This window comes from Plectropomus leopardus, chromosome 9, assembly GCF_008729295.1.
Source record: "Plectropomus leopardus isolate mb chromosome 9, YSFRI_Pleo_2.0, whole genome shotgun sequence".
Lineage (NCBI taxonomy): Eukaryota > Metazoa > Chordata > Actinopteri > Perciformes > Serranidae > Plectropomus > Plectropomus leopardus.
In genome coordinates this window covers 31,628,600-31,651,445 of record NC_056471.1, presented here as the reverse complement: position 1 = coordinate 31,651,445, position 22,846 = coordinate 31,628,600, and the positions used below count along the sequence as shown (strand labels likewise).

Sequence of the window (22,846 nt, the reverse complement as noted above, 5' to 3'; positions counted from 1 at the left end):
AGAAGTATAAAGACTCCCCAAAAATATTTAAGAACTTTAACAAAATATTATTAATTTGCTACATTACAGCGCTGCTGAGTTGTGCTTAGTGTCAGTATATTTATGTGTGGCATACAGCACAAGATATTTTAATATATTAATGTACCAGTTAGTCAGCGCTGAACTCCAGCTGAGATGTATTCTGACAAAACTAGTTTTACCTACTTTTATTCTGAAAAGAAGATCCATATTCTACCATTTCTGTAAATTATTTTGGAAAATCACGTACACATATTTTAAATAAATTACAAAAATGATCAGTCTAACATGTGACCACCAGAGGGCTCCATGTGTTTCATCGAGGAATAATTCAATTCAAATTCAAACTCTAAATTTACTCAGCACGATTTCATATAAAAATCAGATTTTCAATAATCATTAAAAAAAAGTCTCTAATTTTACTTAAATAAGTGGATAAAATTCAGTCCCATCAAAAAATAAAAAGTAAAAAAAAAAATCATTTAATATCAAAGTAATTCCTCGACAGATCTCAGTACAGTTTTGGAGCGGGGTCATGTAGTCGGATGTTGTAGGAACCACAGGGGTCGTGTGTCATTGTTAAGGGTTTTATTAAGACTTAACAAAAGGGGACACCTGTTCGGTCCTAAAACATGCGTCTGAAAGAATTCAACAATTTAAATTCTTTAGCTTGAGTTTGGGCCAACACAAGGATTCAAAAATAAATATTCTTTAACACCTGTCTTTACAGCTGATTGAAACTAAAGGGACAATTTAAGGAAACATGAAGCAAAAAGCCAGAGTATGATATACGATATATAATACTCAGAGCCAAGAAATATTAAAGGACAAATCCCCCAAATTTAACTTCAGGTTGCCTTTCAAAAGCAGGTTGTTTCTAAAACCGCATAATTAACGATATTAACAAAAACGTGAAAACCGAGATGACACTGAATTACACGTCCTGTTACTACCTTCAAAGGTCCAAAAAACTGTTCTTGATATCAGGAGGAACATGATTTTACAGTTTAATTAAAACTTCACTGAACAGAGGTTGGCAGGATCAACCCCCAAAAAATCTATTTTAACATTTTATTAAAGAAGCTGTTTCTAAATGTAGTGTCTCTAAAAACCAGACACATCACAAGGTGAAAAATGTCATTCTGAATATAAACAAGAGCACTCGTTAACAGTAAACACGTTTTTATGATTCATCTGAGCTTCAGTGAAAAATAATAACTGTAGTATTTTTGTTCACTAAACTGTGACCTCAGAAGGTCACGACGAAAGTAAAAACAGCTTTTGCAGAGCAACACAAAGTTAATTTAGGTGAAAATGTCCTTTAAATTGTCTCTTCTGTACCTTTAACGCGACAAATCAAAGACAGAAGAGCAGACGGAGCTTTTGGTTTCACGTGTTTAAATGATCGGCCGAAACTGAAGTAAAATTTAACTTGGAACATAAAAAAAGAGACATCAGTGGATCTCGTGGCCCCTCTGCCTCACGCTAGTTTCCCTCCGACTACCAGCCTCCTTTGCCTCCCTTCTTCTTCTTCTGTGGTGCCTTCTTGCGTGTGGCCCCTGAGGCTGCAGGTTTCTGCTGTCGTGGGGGGACCACGTTGCTGGCGGCGGCTGCGGATGAGCCGGATGCAGACCCTGGTCTGGGGGAGGTAGGGGGGCTGCTGGCTGTCTTACTGGCGTCCCTGAAACAGAGAAAGACAAAAATCAGCGAGCGCTCTAAAAAAAATAAAATGTTTGATCATTCTGGAAATATTTTGCACCAAAAATTCACCGTTAAACACTTTAAACAAGTTGAATTGTGCCGTGTGTGTTTCTGTGCACTGCAAATTCTTTCAAGCCACTGAAAACCAGGGGTCGACCGAAACCCCGGTTTTTCGAGGCTGGTACTGATTATACCGATATTTGGAACCACTATGCATTATCAAGAATTGGAAATATAAAAAACTCTAATGCACAACTTTGTTTAAATGTCTTAAAAGTGTTTGGCTTCCAAAATCATACACAGCAACTTCCTTCTATAAAGTCAAGTGAAAATTAAAAAAAAAAAAAAAAAAAAGAATTTACGAAAATAGCTCCCTGAGGTTTTACAAAGTAAAAGTTCCTCTCATGCAGTTTTAAAATAATTCATTTTATCGGACATCATTAAAATAAAATGCTGATTCAGATCATCGGTAAAATGCCAAATGTTGGCCAGGCCGATAATCTGTCGACCCCTACAGGAAACCCAAATCCACAAGATTTTTGTTGATGCTCAAAGAGGAAATCACCTGTGTTATTATATATGCATTTTTAAGGTGTCAAACCTTTAACCCCATCAAGGGTTCAATGATATGAGTAATAACCCTGATGTAAAAAATAAATAATCAATTATTAAAATAATGTTGATAATTTGTCTATATGCAGTGAGGGGAATTTATGATGGAAGAGTAATTTTAAGAGCTGAGATATTTGATATTATGAGAATAAAATTAGCAGTCAGTTGATATTTACTCACTTTCTCAAATGTAGAAGCCTTTCTGAAAGTCGTAGCGTATGGATTTTGACTTTGGCTGAAACTAATTCTTATTCTGGCTAAAATAACCTGACAGACAGACAGACGCTCTCGCAGGTGACGTGCACATGCATGTGGTTCAGTACTCACAGCTCGGCCGACGCTCCGGCCGTCGCTCCCTGTGTGCCTTTTCCTATCTGGTCCTTCTTCTTGCCCTTCTTCTTGCCTCTGTAGTACGAACGCTCCCTCATGGGCAGCCACCGCTCAAGGTCAGGGGTCGCTTTGGGGTCGTAGTTTTTGGGTAATTTGCCTGAAAAGAGGATGGGGATGCATCACAGAAGAGTGGCGCTCATCTCAGAATAGTGAGTGAATAAATGAGAGATCTGAGGTCGATAAAAGTCTGCAAAACTTATTATAACGTTCACTGAGTAAGTTTCACACGTTTTAAATACAGATGTGACGATTCATTATCTTCATGTATGTCAATCAGAAACTTTTTGAAGAGTGATAATTTGTTTTACTTTAATGCTAATGACACTTTGTGAGAGTGAGCGCCTTTTTTCATCATTATTTTGGAAATAATCTCTCACACAAACAATATTGGATCAAAGACCTACCTCTCTTTTTCTTCTTCTTCTTTTTGATCTCGCCTTGGCTGTTAGGAAATTCACACACGTTAGCATAAAGCAGGGGGAAGAGCAGCCGCCAAAACTCATCCTGCCCACTCTGCTCAATAATATATTTTCAACAAGAAACTGAAAACAAACAAAAAACTGAGTAAAGAGGACTGACCTTTGTTCTTTGGGAAGGTTTTCTCCTGTGACCTTAGCAGCTTTTTTCCTGACGTAGGTCGCTCCGTGCGAGTTCTCCAGCTCGTCCACGTCCACATTGAAGGCCATTGTGTCCGCGGACGGTAGGTGTTTGCTGAGGCTGGAGAGGACCGCTGAGGACAAAACTGTTTTGCATTTCAAATGTGCGCCTTCACAAGATCATCTCAGTCCCGGCCTGAGGGTTTTTGCTTTGTTTTTGTTCGCCATTACAGCGACGCGTAAGAGAACTTGCAATAGTTGCAAGCTTCATGCCAAATTTCAGCCTCTGGGGGCAAACATTCAGATAAATGTTTATTAATGTGCACTGCCCATGTAATCTTAAATTGTAAAAATAAAAATGCAAACAAATAAAAAAAACTGTGGCCACAAAAGGCTGGAAACATTTTCATGGACTGGCCAACTAACGAACCGACCAACAGAGCAAAAATAATGTAATAAATCCCATTATAATTTCACCAAACCCCATATAGTGTCTTCATAGTCCTAACTTTATCTGATCATTAATCCAAAACAACAAAAATATTAATTTATCACAGAAAAGGGCAGACAATCCTCGCATTTCAGAAGCTGAAATCAGAGAATGTTTTTCTTTTTGCTTGAAAAATAATTATCTGATCAGCAAGAGCTGAAAATGACTAAAAAACACAATTGTTTCGTCTCTAGTTTCTTTCATTTCAGTTATTTCAGTAGATCAAAGGATACGATTTGGCTTTATCCGTGTCCACAAGAGAATACGCCGAGATGAGCTGTGCCAATGTGTGGATGTCGTTGGTGTTTTGCCTGTTTTCAAAAAAATTAAATAAATGAATCTGCATCATTGTGACAGAAGGAATTCAAACAAACATCACCTGACAAAGACTAACACAAAAAAGCAAAAGTTAGACATCAATGTGCATCAGAAGTGCATCAATGTGTAAATGAATAAATTCTTCGTCTTCACATATTTCTGTTTTTTCCTGCTGTGTATGCACATTATAATGACGTTTATCAAGCTGTTTAATAATTTGATAAACATAAGCTGCTTCGTGTCAACAAGACTGAGAATCAGCAGCTGGGAGACCTCTGAGGAGCTCATTGTGTGTTTTTCTGCACTAAATCCTCCACATGTTGAACTTCAGAGTGTTATTTTGCAGGACTGTAACTCACTTCCACAGCTGCTCCAGATCACTAATGGCTTCTTTTTTCCGACCGTACTTCAGTTTGAAATTAGCAGCTTCTCGTACGAGCGCCAAGTGTGCGGCAGATCCGGGCTGCGGAGGAGGAAGAACGGACCGATTATACAGCGGAAACTTTCACAGATCACAAACTAATTCATGAGCTGTTTTGTCAGAACAAAGTATTAAACAGCCTCCACTACAGCAGAGGTGGTGACTGACAACGTTTGTTTTACAAATGTTGTTTTAACTGTTTTCTTTAAAGGACTCAATGATGTAATGTTTCTGCACTGAACCTCCTTTCAGTCAAAGCCAGTGGGATGTAATGTCAGAGTGTTTTTTCTTTCCTGAATGAGACATTTGCTCAGTAAAAGGCGTCTAAATGCAGCACAAAAAGAGTTATGAGTTCGCTTCTCAGCTCACAGGAAATCTAGCTGGAGTCTCAGAATAATCACCGCCGTCTTACATCATCTGGCAACAGATATTTTTAAAGATGTGAAATGAACATCAGACACAAACCTGTTCAGACTGGTAATGACCAATAGCTTGTTTGAAAACATCAATGGCGCTGTCAATGTCTTCTTCGTGGGAGTACATCGTCACCAGAGCTGAAATCTAAAATGTCAATGACACCGTTTACGTAACTTGTAGTTCACACAGTTAGCGGTACGAGAACTCTTTATTAATATAAAAACAACATTTTAATCCAAGTGCTGGATCAGAGATACTATAGTGTTTCATTTCAGACTTACCATCCCTGCTTTGTGCTTGAACTCTTCAATGGACCGCAAAACATCACAAGCTTTTGTTACGTGACCTGAGGACAGAAGAAATGATTTATTATTTACACTTTACGAGTATTTTAACAAAATATGCAGCCATTGTGAAGTGACTTTAATTAAACTTATAGAATCAAAATCAAAATCACTGCAAACGTAGAAAGCTTACTACTGGAATACTAAATTTAATATTACATTTTAAAAAATGTAATTCTTCCAAGAGAACTGTACTCTTGTTAACTAATATTTAAGCCCTCAAATGATTAAAAACTGCATCAACTGCTCAGTAAAATCGTAAAATATGCTTTCATTTGACAAAAAATATTTGAGTGTTTACAGCAGGAAGCTGGGAACTGGAACATTTAACTGATATCCTGTCCTGAGAGGGTCTGTCTCAACATATCAAACTTCTTTACTCAATGCAAAGTCATGCCAGTACCTTGTATCAAATAGAGTTGTGCCATAGTCAGTTTGATGCCAGATGCACTTTCTGGGTGTTGGTCTGAGAATTGCTGAAAAACAAAATAACAGTCAGGCAGAACGGTTTAAAAACAACACAAATTACTGTATACACACAAAACCATAATTACTGAAAAAAAGATGGCATAAAAACATAAATTGTATTATTTCTGGGCGTCATTCTGGACTTTTGTCATTTTTACTTTTTTCCATCTGATGTAATGTTTTAAACCTTATTTGGCATGTGAAGACAACGTGCTATTTCCACCCGGTGCATTGTCACAATCAATGTTGCTGCAAATCACTGACATATCCCAGGCTGTGATAACAAAAAAATCTACTTAGCATGTAGTATAATGAAAATAATTCTTTTTTTTTATCACTTAAAAACATAGTAGCATCATGACACAGACATGGCATTTAAAGGGTTTAAGTTTTTCAAAATTAATGGATACTTAATATTTATGACTAGGACTGATTTGGGGTTAAAAAATAATTCAGTGAAAGTAGAAAATAACATTAATGTATATTTTTTAAAGCTTGATTTTTAAACACCGCATTTTGTAAGCAGAGTGATACAAATGTGTGTAATATTAAAGCGGGCCCTAAGGGTTAATTAGGTTAAATTCTAAAGTTCATGACTCAAGGCCACAACAACAATTTTAAAATTGATGCTACGAATAGAATAGAATATAAAATACTTCATTGTCTATTTTTTGCATGCAAAAGGCAGATATGTCTTTGATTTGCACGTGCAAAATCTGCTATTAAAAAGTCTAAATTAAAACACATCATCACACTTCCAGACAGGACGCATCAAAATTTACACAAAACACAGAAGAAGAAATAAGGAGCATTTAGTTTGTGTTTAGGATGTTTGTCAGACTGAAGTTAACCAGCAGCTTTCGTCGTTTCTACCTGGAGCAGCTCGATGGCCCTGCTGTGCTGCTTCTCTCTGCACAGCTGAGCAACCTGGATGAGGACCGGCCGCGGGTGACCCGGATTCTGGGACTGAAGACTGGATGAGAGTTTCCTGCACTGGTCAGCCTGTCGACAGCAAACGGCAATGAATGCACCAATAACACGTGGTCAGCTATGAAATGTAAAATTCTGAAAAACCAGCCATTACTGTTCTCATAACAGGTTTTTTTGAGCTACCTGGTTCGTGTACATGGCCAGGAGGGCTTTGTTGAAGTCGATGGCCTGCAGCTGCTTTTTCGCCAGCTTGTATTCAACACCTTCAGCGTTCGTCAGTTTCACCTTTTTCTTTGAGTCAAACACGTTTTGGTCCTATGAAAACAGGCAGAGCTTTAATTTAAAAAAAAAAAAACCCAAACAAACACTTGATACAGGAGGAATTTTGCTGCAGCTTTAATAGTGACGTTTTCCACTTGGTGAGAATATCAAACTCTCACCTTGTTTATTGTAATGATATTATTAGCAGTCACAGCGAGCAGCCCCACATCTGATGGCCTGCAAATTAAGAGCATATTTTAGTATTGATTTGACATCTGAACTGTTGACACTGAGTTTTTTGGTAAATGGATGGAGAGTCAGTGCATTCACAATACAAATGCAAACTAGAAAACAACAATATGGATGAACCGTGGACTCACTTGAGCTTGATGACCTGGTTGTAGAGCTGCAGAGCCTCGTCTGTCCGACCTTGTAACTGCATGACGTACGCCATCTGAGAATGGATGACAGCCAGCTCTGACTCGATGTCCTCCTCAGTCACATCCTGAGAGAGACAAACCAGCAAGACAGCGATTATGCCGGGAAAAGTATGAACCCATCTGTCATTTTTTTCCAATGCATGCTCTTGCAAGATCAAATCAAAAAAGTATGAAGCACCTTCTATTGTCTTTTATATGAAAATGTAAAATTAAAACGGCTGATTTGCTTGAAAATGGATGAGACTTATGAATGATGCTTAAATGTACTCACAGAATCATCTGCCAATGAGACTCTGCAAAGCTCTGCAAAAGAAAACTTTAATCAGTTCAAGTCAAATCCAGGACGGATAAAACAGCAGGTTGACAGAGAAGACAGAGCGGAGTGGGACTGACCCTCTGCTTGTCGTAGTTTATTTAGGGCCTCTGTAAGCTGTCCTTGGCCAATCAGAGCGCAGGCAGCATTGTAGCACAGCTCATACGTCGACTCTGGAAGACCCAGATCCTCCTGTAGGTGACGAGAGAACACATCTTAAAAACCATGTAAAACAATAAACACAGAGTCATTTTCCCAGTGAAACATCAAGGCTGACTGCAGTTCAGTAATCTTGAGCTGAGCGTGAACGTACCGTCGGAGCTCTTCTACTCTGGTAAAAATACTACAGGCGTCAAACACAATTGAACAACTAAATTTCCATGACTTTTCCATGACTCTGGGGCAACTTTTCAAGACCATGCATTCTCTGGAATGACCACTGACACTCTTTTCACTTTACATTTTTTGGGGCTTTTTCTTTGCAATAATTTTTTGGGCAATTTGTCAAGACAAGATTTTGCTCATTTTTTTGTCTGTGAAATCTTTGTCAGATTCTAAAGAAAACACACCATCCAAACCCACGGACCATGTGTACTTAAAAAAAGACAGCATTTACCAAATTCAGAAACTGTAAAATCAGAAATTATTGTTGGAATTTCAAATTTCTGATATAGCTTAAGCGCCATGTGTTATTATATGGTTTTGCAAAACAAAATATTATGACTTTTCCAAAACGTTTAGGGTATATTTAGTTTTCCAAAACTTTTCCAGGCCTGGAAATTGCTATTTGCAAAGTTCCAAGAGTTTTCTGGGTTTTTCATGAACATACGAAACCTGAAGCTTACTGAATACATCTAGAAAAGTAGCGGAATATGAAAATCAATCCAGAGTAATGATACTAATTTAACTGACTAGAGCATTCAGACTTTAAACTTGCTTGCACAACAGAGGGATAAAAAATGCCTTTTTTAAAATTTCATAGAGGAGTGCTTACCAACGGAGCTTCCTCCCACTGACTCATAGAAGCGACCACAGCAGCGAGGTTGGTCTTCCTCTCCTCCTCGTACTCGTCCTGGGAGTTCCTGATCAGATCTGTGTAGACGGACTTGCAGTCATTGTAGCGCTCCAGTCTGTACAACTGGACCGTAAAGACAGACACAATTCCAATCAGAAGGAGTGTTTCATGTCAAATCATTGCTCAAATGCTGTTTCAAGGGTTCATGCGTCATATTAACAAGAGCATTAGCAGAAACATGTTCTTCTTTACGCTTGAAAGTCTCAAAAGTATACAAATTACAAATGTGAAGCATCCAGGAATAATATGATTTTCTTCAGCCGTACCACTTGACCGTAGAGCTCCTTCAGCTTGTCTGTTTGCTCAGGAGCACTTTCAATGGTCTTCAGGGCACTTTCCACTCTGTTCAGCCGGTACTCGCAGTACGCCTTCTCAAACACAACATCGCTGAGAAAAAAGAGTATAAATAAAATACGATGACTACAGGGAGATGGTGCAAAGCGCAAGACATGTATTAAATACTTTGTTAGTTGTTTGTAAAGCATGAAACAGGCACTGCAAATGTTGTATTCAGTTATAATATTTCTAACTGTTTTAATAAGGGATGCACAATAATACTGGTAACATCATCAGCATTGGCAGATACTGACTTTAAAATGAAACATTGGAATTGGACAATAGACTAATATCTGCCAATATCACAACCCAATTTTTTAAAATTATTATTATTATCTGCGAAGTGAGCATGTACAGACCATCAACCCTAAGTTGGCATATTATTCTTATTTAACATTGGCATTTAAATAAATCTTTGTGCTGGCGTTTCTTATATTCTAAATTCTAAATATTGACTGATAGATTTTCATTTTTATTGTAAATGAACATCAGCTCCAAATATCTGTTTTCAATCTCTCAGTAACCAAAACAAAAAAAAACAAAACAATATCTATCACCCCTAACCTCTATATGTGAAACATTGGTTATTACTGCTTGTTTGTTAAATGCTGAAGTTGTACTGTGTTAATTTGCATTATCCCTATCAAATGAGCTATGTAAACAAATAGATAAATAAATATCAGCTGTCGACTGACCTATATATCAATCAGACTCTAAAAAACAACAACAAATACATTCAGTATACAGTCAGAATAGTGCAGTCACAAATAAGCAATAACAACAGTTGGCTGTTTACCTGCCGAGCACCTTTGAGTGCGTGTTCATGACATTCAGCGCCTCTTTGAAGCTCCCATTCTGCACAAGGCAAACGATCTTACAGTGAAGGGCCGTCACATCGTCCCTGTTTTCGTGCAAAACTGCGACACGAGGACACACAAACACATTGTGAATTATCAAAACAAATGCCAACTACACGCAGATACAGCATGGACTGAAAGCTGGATGATAAAATGCAGAATAAACAGTCACTAAACGGGTTGGTGACAGCTGACTAACAGCTGCTTAGCTTCGGACCATGATATTAGCTTCACGGCTAGGGACACGTCACTGATCAGAGAAGGACGGCGCATTTCGGGAGAAAATATTACTTAATACCTTAAAATAAAAGCTACATTATCTAGCTTGGTTTTTAATCATAACACTTAATTATGTAAATTTAAGCACATTTTTGGCATACAAAGCTAACTCGGTGTTTGAGGGACCCGATAAGTAGCAGTCTAACTGCCGTTAGCTTAGCCACATGCTAACAGCTGGTCATGCAGCTGGGCGCTAGCTTTAGCCGCTGAAGAAATCAACCGTTTGGCTGCTTTCTGACGGCAACTCCGGTCCAGTTTGAGAGTGAAACTGAAAGAAATGGATACCTACTTTTAGTTAGAGCTTTCAGGGCTCTTGTAAAGTCTCCATTCTGCCCACAGCGGTTCACTTCAGTCCACAGCGAAGCCACAGAGACTCCGCCGCTCGCCATCTTGGCTGAATGGGCTCACAGTGACGCCGGAAGCAGAAAGTGCACACATCCGGGTTACCGGAAATACTATTTATTCAAATATTTGTGTACTATAATATTGCATAATATATAACATTTATTCAAATATTTTATATGTATTATATATAACATTGATTAGCAAACAAGACGTCTTTAGGCGTCAATTAAAAGTTTATATTTAGTACCGTTGGTTGATTTATCGCAAATGACGGTTTTTGCAGAGGTACTTCACCAGTTAACCCTTTAAAACCTATGCAAATTTTTTCTTTTTTCTTTTTCTTATAAAAAATCTAAAACAAACAAACAAACAAAAAAGCGAAAAAAAAGCAGCTCAACAAGAATTACTAAAAAAAAGTAGCAAGACATTTGTAAAAAAAAAAAAAAAAAAAAAGTGACAATATATGTTAAATTACATATTTTATCAGTTACTAATAGCCAGCATTACTTGATTACTTGTACATAGCATAACTTAACATAACATAACATCTTTATATAATCTATGATTTATAAAGATGAGTAGCCAAAATAAGGCGTAAACATGCTTATATCGATAGTGGTGTTATTAACATGTTACAGAATAGTGAGTAAATAAACAATGAGACATTTAATTATATAGTAAAGTGAATGTTTGATGTTAGAGAGACAACATTTAACAAAACGTTATCAAAACATTTAACTTGTTATTTGTGCTTCATTTTCCTAAAAATCTTCTCTGTATTTGCGAATCCACGATGGCAAAACATTAAGTTTTAGATCAAAAATAAACTGACAATTTTGTTTCTGTGATGTAACCCTTTGAAACCTAAGCAAATTGGTGTATTTCAAAAACGTGGTGAGGAGGCAGTAACAAGAATAAGAAAATTATCTTAAAATTGAGCAAAAACAGAAAGAAAATCCCGCTAAAAGTTATAATATTAAAAAAATATCTATGTATACATTTTTTTAATGTGATAGAATTTTAAATATAACATTATAATTAGCAAAAATATAGTTTTCTAGACATTTTTCTCTTCTTTTTTTTTTGGATAATTTATACCCTCACCTTCTTTTCAAACTAATTTTTGAAGTTTTTTCGTCACCTTTTATACATTTGTGGGACATTTCATGCCTAGTTGCTCACTGCCCCCCCCCCCCCCCCCCCCCCAAAAAAAAGAAACCAAACCAATTTTCCCAGGATTCAAAGAGTTAACAGTTACATCACGCAGTCCTGTAATACCAGATGGAGTCACTGGGGGCGATATAGAGTTTATTTTCACACCGTCACTTTTTCGGACTAACGAGCCGTCAGAGACAAGTTTTTCTTCTTTTTATCTTAATTTAAAAATTTGTATTTGACATCGGGACGTCTTGGGGTAAGTTAATGAAATACTTCATATCTTTTATTACAATGGTAGACGCCTCTCGTACCGACAGTGTCAGTGTTTTTTTTAGTGTTTTTTAAGGAGTTTGACGTGTTTTGGTGTTGATGCGTCACCGCCGAGATTTTACCTTCAGGTCTGTTTTTGGCGAAGTTTTCACGAAATTGTAGGAAAACTAACTGTGCGTGTTTAAAACTAACTAGTTTGTTATTTTATTTATTTACTGTTTGGACGAATTCAGTCACCGTGCTCGTCGGCCTACTATGGGTTAAAAAGCGTTTGGACTGAGGCGCATTTCGGATACAGTGAAGCGGAAATAAAGCCGCTCGGTTTTCTGTGTTTTTGTCGCAGTGAAAGTACACATTAATCTTTTCAGGAAAACTTGATTTAATAACATTAATATGTTGAACAAAAAACAATGTCAAAACTTTGTCTATGTCAATTTAATTAACTTTTTTTTTTTTGTATTTTTGCACACGGCTGTTGTTATGTTAATAATGCGACAGAGGGTGCCGCTGCTCAGTTTCTAAGATATTTAAAGGACACATTATGTATATTCAGTTATATAAAGATCCTTTACTTAAAGTACTAAAAGTAAAAAGTAAAGTAAAGTAGGAAAGTACTCATTTATCGCACTGGATTGCATTGAAAATGTATTAATATCATAAATATGAATTAACTTTCTTGATGTGACAATCATCTATTTTTCATTATTTTATTTTTAACATTAGGTGTAATTTGAATTACTGATTATTTAATGTGTACATCACTTCAACGATGCAGCTGGTAGTGGTGGGATAATGTACTAACCTGATATACTAATGCTTTACTTTTAGATTTACACCCTGAACCACAATTAAAGTCTTATTTTATCTCATAGAAGTCTACAACATAATAATTTATTTGCGTATGTGTAGTATAATTAATACGAATATGCAGAGTAACAAGTAGCCTAAGGAAGACTATAAAATTAATTTAGTGAAGGAACAGTGTAGTATTGGTATTATTTGATGGTGCGGTGATACTCAAGTATGGGGTAGTAATACTTAAAGTAGGGGAAAAAGTATATTTTCTCTCAGTGTAGCAACGTATAAAGTAACCCAATTTGGGGATTTGTCACCTTTTTTAAAGCAATATAACATAAAAACACATGAAAAGATATTTTTAGTCTTTGATATATATTGATAATAATAAAAAACTGTGTAGCCAATTGATTTGTAAGTAGCTGTAAGATAAAATGCAATAAAGTAAAAAGTACTTCCCTCTTAAATTTAGCAAAGGATAAAATAACTTATTCTGGGGGTTTGTCACCTTTTTGAAGCAATATAACATAAAAACACATGAAAAGATATTTTTAGTCTTTGCTATTCAAATGTGTATTAACTGCAGTTTGATCTCGTGTCCACTAGAGACTTTTGGAGCTCAACGTGTTTTAATAAACAGAGACACTAAATTATAAACAACACTTATTTATACACACGGAGGCCTTTTTCAAGATTAATCCTATAAAATGCTGACATTACTAAAGAATAATAATCACATTTTTATGTGTTCTTTTATTGTTATAACTGTGTTTTAACCGCTTTAAATTGTCATTGGATTATTAGACAGCACGTGACCCGAAGAGTCGGCGAGCCACACGTGTTACATTTAATTTTAAGATGAAATACTTTGTAGCGAGTCTGTGACGTTTTCCTTCACTGGTGTTTGTGTTATTTTACTGACATTAAACAGCCTGTGTGGACATTATGTGTTGAGCCTTTTCCACCGTCAGTGAGATGACCGGTGCGGAGAAAGACTCCTCTGCTGTAAACACAATGACAGTATCGCTTCTCGGCCTTTTGGCTAAGATCAAGTGTAGTATCTGTTCTTATCAGTTTAATATCTGATACGTCCCCTACCCGGGGACCATATATTAAATTGATTTTTGGAGCAGGGAGATGGAATAGGGGCTTGCTCCGTCCACTCCACGCATCGACCTGGTATTGCAGTACCTCCAGGAACGGTGCACCCCCCTAAATATGTGAAAATATAAAGAAATTGATTAATTTAGAAATACTGTGAATACATACTATCGTTACACGTTCTCCCACCATTAAGTTAGAATAATGTTTTTTGTTATTATTGCTTTAACAGCATTTTAATAGAACAGGAGGCTGTAAAATAGACGGGTGTTTCCTGTTGTGGAAAGTACAGTGGCGTCATTAGGCGTTCAATATTCAAAGATAACAATACATCCAAGCACTGTTTTTTATTTGATTATTATGATTATTATTATTTAATTAAACTCCCTCCGTTCGCCCCATATGATGTGTTCATGCACAATCGGAATTTTGAATATCGACCTTAATATCTGTTTTTTTACATTTTCTCTTGGCTATAACAAATGGTGTAATTTTGGAGATTGTTAATTTGGCGGGCCCGTGGGTTTGCTAGTAATATTTGTTGTAAAATGTACCGAAAATTTCAAATAAGAAGAGGGACTTTTTTTTAAGTCACCAAAAATGTTTAAACAAAAAAGAAATTGCCAGAATCGCATGCTCGCATGCTTGGACGGCATATAATATTACATACAATAATATCAATGTAAATTTATAAAAATACATTATTATTGATAATAGTTATAGTAGTAGTAGTAGTAGTAGTAGTAGTAGTATTACAGTTTTATGGCACACTGACTTTGACTGTCTTTTTTGATATACTAAATTATGACTTTTTTTCCCCCTTCTTTTTTCAACAAACATAAGTATAATATTTAATAACATATAATTACCATCCTATTTATAAAATCTATGTATAATCTTTTATTAATATAATCAAAATATCATTGATAATAATAAAAAACTATATATATATATATATATATATATACACACACAAAGTAGCCAATTGATTTGTAAGTAGCTGTAAGATAAATGCAATAAAGTAAAAAGTACTTCCCTCTTAAATGTAGCAAAGGATAAAATAACTTATTCTGGGGGTTTGTCACCTTTTTGAAGCAATATAACATAAAAACACATGAAAAGATATTTTTAGTCTTTTGCTTTTCAAATGTGTATTAACTGCAGTTTGATCTCGTGTCCACTAGAGACTTTTGGAGCTCAACGTGTTTTAGTAAACAGAGACACTAAAATTATAAACAACACTTATTTATACACACGGAGGCCTTTTTCAAGATTAATCCTATAAATGCTGACATTACTAAAGAATAATAATCACATTTTTATGTGTTCTTTTATTGTTATAACTGTGTTTTAAACCGCTTTAAATTGTCATTGGATTATTAGACAGCACGTGACCCGGAAGAGTCGGCGAGCCACACGTGTTACATTTAATTTTAAGATGAAATACTTTGTAGCGAGTCTGTGACGTTTTCCTTCACTGGTGTTTGTGTTATTTTACTGACATTAAACAGCCTGTGTGGACATTATGTGTTGAGCCTTTTCCACACTCGCTTCTCGGCCTTTTGGCTAAGATCAAGTGTAGTATCTGTTCTTATCAGTTTAATATCTGATACGTCCCCTACCCGGGGACCATATATTAAATTGATTTTTGGAACAGGGAGATGGAATAGGGGCTTGCTCCGTCCACTCCACGCATCGACCTGGTATTGCAGTACCTTCCAGGAACTTTTATTTTTTACACTCCCAAAGCAACAAATGAGTGACGGAGAAAATGCATGGAGCGTTCGTCCCATATGATGTGTTCATGGACAATCGGAACTAGGGTGTCGTAAAATTCACCGAAAATTTCAAATAACATCAGGTACAATTTTTGTGGTGAAAATGAGAGACATACAAAATAGTCATTTTTTTAAAGTCACCAAAATTTTGAAATGAAAAAAAAAAAAAAAAAAAGTTAGAATCTCATTTACATACAATAATATCAATGTTAAAAATAAAACAATCAATAAAACGAATAATAACAATAATTTAATTAAATTATTTTATATTATACAATAAATTATTTTTTATTATTTTTAGTAATAGTAGTATTACTATTATTATTATTACAAGTTTTATGGCACACTGACTTTGAGGATGACTTTTATGATTTAGTACGACTTTTGCTTGTATTTTTTTGATACACTAAAGTATGACTTTTTAAACTTATTTTATCATACTTTACTATTAAGATATATTAATATATTATTAGCATCCTAATTATCATGTACATGTATTTTTTTTTATTTATGTAATTTATATATCATTATTAATACTTGACGACAGATCCTGCATATTGGAATATGTAATTAAATAATTAAAAAAATCTAATTTTATTTATTTTTTTCCCTCTGTGTAATAATAATATAATTCCGATGTTTCTCGTAGCACATGAAGGCAACACGGCAGGCCGGTTCGGGCGGAGTCGGGCGGAGTCGGGTGGACTCGGCAGCCGAAGAGGGGGGCACTGTTTTCATTCGTCAGGGCTGCGTGTCGAGCTTTTGTCCAGGAGAAATGGCTGGGATTAAAGGTAAGACATGTCCACTTTTCATTTCGTGCATAAAGCCTCTGAATTTAGGCTCAGGTTAACTATCAAAAGTCAAATTATCCGAAAGACAAACGGATGCGTTTGTCACGTCCGGTAAGCTAACGGTAACGTGAAGAAGTAGTCAGCCGCAGGGCCAATACATCCGTTAGCGTTAGCGGAATAAGCCTTTATCCTGTGGGTTAGAGGCGGACGCTACTTAGTCAACACAATTAAATACATAATAACGCGATGTGACACACTGCAGCCACGTAACTACACGTTATAACACCGTATTTTAAGCTATCCCCTTCTGTTAACATAATAACGTAGTAGTTACCGTTATAATGCTAATGCTAGCTGCACCTTAACTTGAGTTATTACAGTCACTGACTGAGATGCTTTCTGCAGGTGTGCAGCCTGGATTATTAGCTGCTAACGAGCGACCACACAGCCTGTGTTTGTGCTCTCAGAGTTTAACACGAGCCTCTAATTATAAGGCTTAGATTGCAAATGTAGCTGTTACACGTGAAATCAGCTGATTCATCACATGATAGCCACAGTAGCCAAAAGGGCCCTGCTGCTGAGCTGTGAGGGGATACTCAGATTTACTGAGCACTTCTGTTCCCACGGTCATGGAAAACCTGGAAATAGTCATGGAATTTCACAAGCTTGTTTTTCAGCTCTGGAAAAGTAATGGGATTACTGAAAATCATCACATTTAAGATAGGATAAGATAAGATCAAGAGTCATGAGCAGGGGAAAATGAAAAAAAGACAAAAAAAAAACATGTTTTAGTGCAAAAAAAGTTATTACAAAACTACAAGTTAGATAATAATAATATATATACACTATATACGCCGTGTATTCATACAGATACTGTACGTTTATGATTGACAGTCGCACAGGAATACTGAAATACACATTAAGTGTGTAGTATATTTACTGTAAAAAATATTTAAATATATCCTATGAATAATATTATTGCACAGTGGGAAATTGCATTGCATGTTACTCAGTACTGATAAAAAAATATGAAAATGTGTATATATTTATTTTAATGATCTTCTAAAAAGTCACAGAACTTAGTTGTGTTATTAAATTAATCGTTACAGTGATTCTCTGTAGATAAAATTATACGGCATAGTATTGCATTATTTGTGCGTGTGTCAACATCATATTGATATACATGGTATTAATAATACAAATTAGACTTTTAACCCTTTGAAACCTATAACAACATCATTTTTTTCGTGCTGCGTTCAGAGAAATAGGCACAGAAGTAACATTATCTTGATTTGTATTGTGCTGCCTAGTTTTACCGTTTAACTGGATTTCGGTTTGGGATTAAGAGACAGAGAGAGGCGCGGGTCTGTCTGTTGATCTATACTTTTTGTGTCCGTGGTGGCGGCGTGGGTGATGGGCAGAACAAAAATGTAGAAGCACAGCCTTTAAGTTTGAGCACTAGCCCAACAGCTTGCAAAACTACACTGGATGGAGTATTTTTCACCTTTGTGGGGGAGTAGGGATATCTAGGCGCAGGTTAGATGGAGAGAAGTTGACCACAGTTCATCTATACTACCCACAATGCTTTGATACAAAGCTGGTACAATACAATGATAAAACCTTTAACATTTGGAGTACAGTATACCTCACTGTTCTGTTCGGGTCATCCTTTTTAATTATGGGTCCTTGAAAAGCCACTGAAAAGTTTTGACATTTTTTTCCCTGAAAATGTTTGTGTGTGACATTTCTGATGCCCCTCCCCCTCCCCCGCGTCTCCTGCAGCTCTCATCAGCCTGTCCTTCGGAGGGGCCATCGGCCTCATGTTCCTCATGCTAGGATGTGCCCTCCCCGTGTACGAGTAAGTACCACCGCCGTCACACACACCCCGTCAGCCTGTTAATGTGTGTGAGGGAGACTGTTCACACTTGGCACTCAGGTGCACCCTGGGTGATCTCATCATGGGTTTACAGCTTTAAATACAGGTGTGAATGCAGAGCTGGATTAACCTGCTCGGGGGCTCTCGGATACTGACGTGTCACATTAAAAAATATTCCACCTTTGTGAACAAAAAAAAGTTTTTTCTGTGACATTTGTTTCGTATTTCATGGAGGAACATTACAAGCTCCCCAGGTTCACGGTGTGGTCATTTGTGATATATACCTGTCCCACCAACGTCAATTTCAAGCTGCATTTCCACTGCCTGTTCAAGACGGGAATATCACGCCGGTATGCCGCCTCGCAGTTCTGTAAAACGTCCGATCGCGGAAAGAGGGGACAGAGTGTTGGAGGTAGTAAGAGCCCCAAAACGATTTCTGTGTAAAACAGAAAGTTTGAAAGACGTGACCATGGGTGGCACGAGTGTGACGTTTTGATGACGTATTTACGCGTGACCCACCACGGAAGTTTTAAAAAGTAGCCGTTAGCTTTGAGCAAATTCAGAGAAGAATAACAGTGGCCATATATGTCCACACACTGGACAAACAACGAGATGTCAGAAATCTGTACCCCCCCGAGCAGAGGACGAGATCAGCCGCTATGTAACAGAGAAGGTAAATGGTTGCGATTGACATGCGATGCCGTTTCTTAATGTGTGTAAAGTGCTGCTGATGCACATATTATTTCTCATGCTACAGACCGATGCTCGTGTGTCCTCATTGTCCTCATTTGGTTCTGTGTACAGAGCCGGGTCAGGATAAAGAGGAGACTTTGTAGCGGCCCTATAGCACGATCCCTCGTAATTATTTGCCCGACCCCTTTTTTATTTACATGCAAAAAAATCTAAGATGTAAGGCATTTCAAAAGTCTGGCACCAGGCTACTGCGTAAGGACAATATAAGCTGAAATGATGACGGTCTTAGAGCTTTATTTCAGCCTGCAGGATCACATTTTGGGGCAATAAAGCTCCTTAAAGTGATAGTTTGGGATTTTGGGGTCTGTGTGAGATACTTGAGAAAATAAGACATACTTTGAATGGATCCTACAGCAAATTGACTAAAATATGGTCTCTATTTATGGATCATGTAAAAGGACTGACTCTGATACGCTATGCCATGTCACTGGTGATTTCTTTATGTTTAGACACTGCTACTATAATTAATATATTGGACCCCCCCCTTTTTTTCTCTTGTTTTTAAATGTGCTCATATATCAGGGGAGATGGTATACTGTAGGCCTGTTTGTGTATAATGTGAATATATCTGTATATTACAACTGTCTGTCCAGTTCTATGTGTTTGCATTAGTGAAAAAGTTCTCTAAATAAAGTTATGTATAGTCAGTGTAATAGATAAAGTCGCTGGCGGTCGCCACGCTCCAAGTTTGCAGAAACAGACTCGCACCCCAAAGCTCAGCATTACTCTGCTGTGGAGTGAGGTCGACATTAAAATGTAATTTTAGCCACTTTAAATAGGCCTACCTATAACTTCTGTATTCCCGCACAGAGGCCCACCTGTGCCGAGCATCGTATTACGATGCCGCTCAGCTGTTCGGAGCTGTTTTTAATACACTGACTTTATATAAATATCACAAACAGCCTCACTTCAAAAATCCCAAACTATCCCTTCAAAGCATCATCCAAAGCAGGATTTTGTACTTATGTGTTTCATTTTACAAACAAAGATGCAGTTTTTAAAATGACCATAAGGCAGTTGTCAAGCCTGGGCGTTTTGGGGCGGCTGGGCAGGTGACTGCTTTGCACAGTCAGTAATCCAGCCCTGCCTGAATGTAAAAACACATCAAGGACGCACCAACGTGAAATCTAACGGTGGAATTAAACAGATGTTGTGTGGTTGATACAGTGAATTTGTCAATTCAAACCGAGTCTGTCTGACGAGGTTTTTCCGTGCGATTCCTCGAGCCTCAGCGTCAGATCTGCCTCATATAATCTCATTTCATTTCAGTCGTTATCATTATACGAAATGACAGCCGGAGCGCGGCAGAAAGAAGGGGAAGAAGGCTGTTAGAAAATCAATTAGTGATATTTATTAGTCGAGCCTGGCTGATAGTATCAGCTGATTTTAGCGAATCATAGATGAATAGTATCTGTGTAATTGTCTGCCAATGATTAACAGGAAATTACAGCTCTGAGATCCAGCAGATCCGGTTTTAAAGCCGTTCATGTAATGTTCATCGTGCAGGTTTGTCCACTTCAAACGCTGTCTTATTTAATGTTTTTGTGTTATGTAATTGTCTAATTCAGATTTTAAATATGTATATTTAGGTTATGTTTGGTTATATTTTGTTGCACTTCTTGATGTGTATATATAACTACTGTAGTTTCCAATCTGGTTTAACCCTTTGGGACTGTTTGGTGCATTTTATGCACTTTTCATTCTTCATTTTTTGATAATTTTGGCTGTGTTCATGCATATGGAGTACAATATGGAAAAATTGTGTATTTTTGTTTAATCTTAAAATTTCTAGCTCTGCTCCTACAATACGTCTGAAATACACAAAATTGTGTAAACAATTGTGTAAACAAAGTTGTTACATTCATGCTGTTAAAGTTAGCGTTGGTAACTTTTATCTGTTCACACAAACTGTTACATTGGCTGAAATGGTCTTTCCGCCCTGACAGCAATCAATGACTTACGAGCTCTGAAAAAGGTCCAAAAAAGATGCGTCATCTGTAGCCAACCAGATGCGACCGTACCGTGCTCGAGCCTGCAGTCTGAGCGTGCCACCGCCGCTTTTGCTGCAGCTGCAGGAATAACTTTGTCAAGAGCTTACTGAAGAATGGAAGCGCAAAAACAAAAATGACCACTGCCACGGTTACTAGTTACCGCTCGTCCTGCTAAACAGGCAAAGAAACGAAGAACAGAAGCAGAAAAAGCTGCACGAAAAACGTTCTGATAAAGGAGGAGGACAATGTAAACATTGGTATTGCTTTTCAGAGATGGCAACATCTGAGGGAGTTGTTTGTTTGTTTTAGGTGTTTTCTTTCCGCTGAATGAGACATGGTTTACGAAGTTCATTATTCGCATGTAAAACATGACTGTGAAGTTGGATAATGTGCCGAGAGCTGAACGGTGTTTATTCTTTTATCTTTCACCTCACTTGACTGCATCCTTTGGTTTTCTCTCTGCAGTAAATACTGGCCTTTGTTCCTGCTCTTCTTCTACATCCTCTCCCCGATCCCGTACTGCATCTCGCGGAGGGTGGTCGACGACACAGACTCGGCCAGTAACGCCTGCAAAGAGCTGGCCATCTTCCTCACGACGGGCATCGTCATCTCAGCCTTCGGCCTGCCCATCGTCTTCGCAAGAGCCGACGTAGTAAGTCTCAGTGGAGAGATCACTCCACCAAAACTGGAAACCTAAAATCAAAATCAAAGGAAACAAGACAACAAATGCAAAATCAAAACCTCATTATTTCCACATCCTGAAAAAGTGGAAAGGATACAAAGAGTAGATCAGTACCACCGCACATCAAAAAAAAATAAAAAGCCCCATATTCTGTCTTTAAAAACATAGAAATGCTCCTCTTATCTGTCACATTTTGCAAGACTGTCTGAATAACGCTTGTGGCTCGTTGTCGACACTTCAAGAGCCTGTGAAGCTCAAAATAATTGTTTCACTTCTTTGTGTTCGTTGTCAAACACACACGTGTCTTCGCTGTCTCTCAAGTTCTGTCTCACCTCAACATCCTGTTTTAAAGAGCTTTATTAAGAACAGTGACGAGACAAAATCCAAAGCCAAGAGTGTAAAGTTCAAAACTATATATAAGAAAGTAAGAGTACATTAAGTAGAGGAACATGCAGGTTACTGATATGATATTATTTATGTTATTAGTGTCAACATAATGAAAGCCAATAATCAACTTCAAATTTAACATTGAGAGCCCTGCTGCCCTGACCTCAGCACATTACTAACGGCATGCAATGTTTCCAGGCTCGTGATGCCATGTAGTCTGCATTACGTGCAATTTGAATTACATTTTTTAAAAAATGACTAATAAATCTACCTTGTACTTTGTATGCAGCTGCGCGCACCAGATCGTGACCTCAGTGCAGTGACGGTTTGGTGCGAATATTTGAACTATTACAGACGGTACAATAGTGAAGTCAGAAAGTTTTGGTTGTCTCGTGATTTGATGAAAACAATAAAAATGTAGAAAATTACCAGCTGCATCTCTTGATGTAGTACTAACTAATCTGGGCTGTTGGGTTCAGATGGAGCGTGCAAAAAGGCATATTTGACAAATGAGAACATTAAGAAGAAAAAATCAACAAAAACCAAAGAGGCAGTTAATTAAAATGACTTATTAAAAGCATGTTTAGCCACAGAGCAGAGGAGCTGACGCAGCAGACACGCAGCAGACACGCACGGACACACGCAGCAGACAC

The 22,846-nt window shown here is 37.3% G+C and overlaps 2 protein-coding genes and 2 non-coding genes across 4 annotated transcripts; 3 read left to right on the top strand and 1 right to left on the bottom strand.

The window, feature by feature from the left end:
• Positions 1–594: 594 nt before the first annotated feature.
• Positions 595–10,667, bottom strand: srp72 (signal recognition particle 72). The gene is made up of 19 exons (XM_042493668.1): positions 10,556–10,667; positions 9,927–10,047; positions 9,061–9,181; positions 8,714–8,857; positions 7,800–7,911; positions 7,678–7,709; positions 7,347–7,471; positions 7,146–7,203; positions 6,889–7,020; positions 6,649–6,777; positions 5,711–5,783; positions 5,245–5,309; positions 5,012–5,107; positions 4,485–4,588; positions 4,041–4,118; positions 3,301–3,438; positions 3,126–3,163; positions 2,659–2,818; positions 595–1,699 (listed from the first exon to the last, which is right to left on the bottom strand). Exons 1-19 carry the CDS (start codon positions 10,653–10,655, stop codon positions 1,519–1,521), a joined length of 2,007 nt encoding a protein of 668 aa, XP_042349602.1. The 5' UTR covers positions 10,656–10,667; the 3' UTR covers positions 595–1,518.
• A 1,291-nt stretch (positions 10,668–11,958) lies between these two features.
• On the top strand, positions 11,959–21,919 carry LOC121948293 (leptin receptor overlapping transcript-like 1). The gene is made up of 4 exons (XM_042493651.1): positions 11,959–12,025; positions 16,363–16,504; positions 18,287–18,362; positions 21,590–21,919. The coding sequence occupies exons 2-4, from the start codon at positions 16,366–16,368 to the stop codon at positions 21,819–21,821; spliced, it is 447 nt and encodes a 148-aa protein (XP_042349585.1). The 5' UTR covers positions 11,959–12,025; positions 16,363–16,365; the 3' UTR covers positions 21,822–21,919.
• LOC121948571 lies at positions 13,857–14,047 on the top strand. Its single transcript, XR_006106161.1, has one exon. It is a non-coding gene; the product is annotated as a U2 spliceosomal RNA (small nuclear RNA).
• LOC121948578 lies at positions 15,482–15,673 on the top strand. The gene has a single exon (XR_006106167.1). It is a non-coding gene; the product is annotated as a U2 spliceosomal RNA (small nuclear RNA).
• Positions 21,920–22,846: the final 927 nt, after the last annotated feature.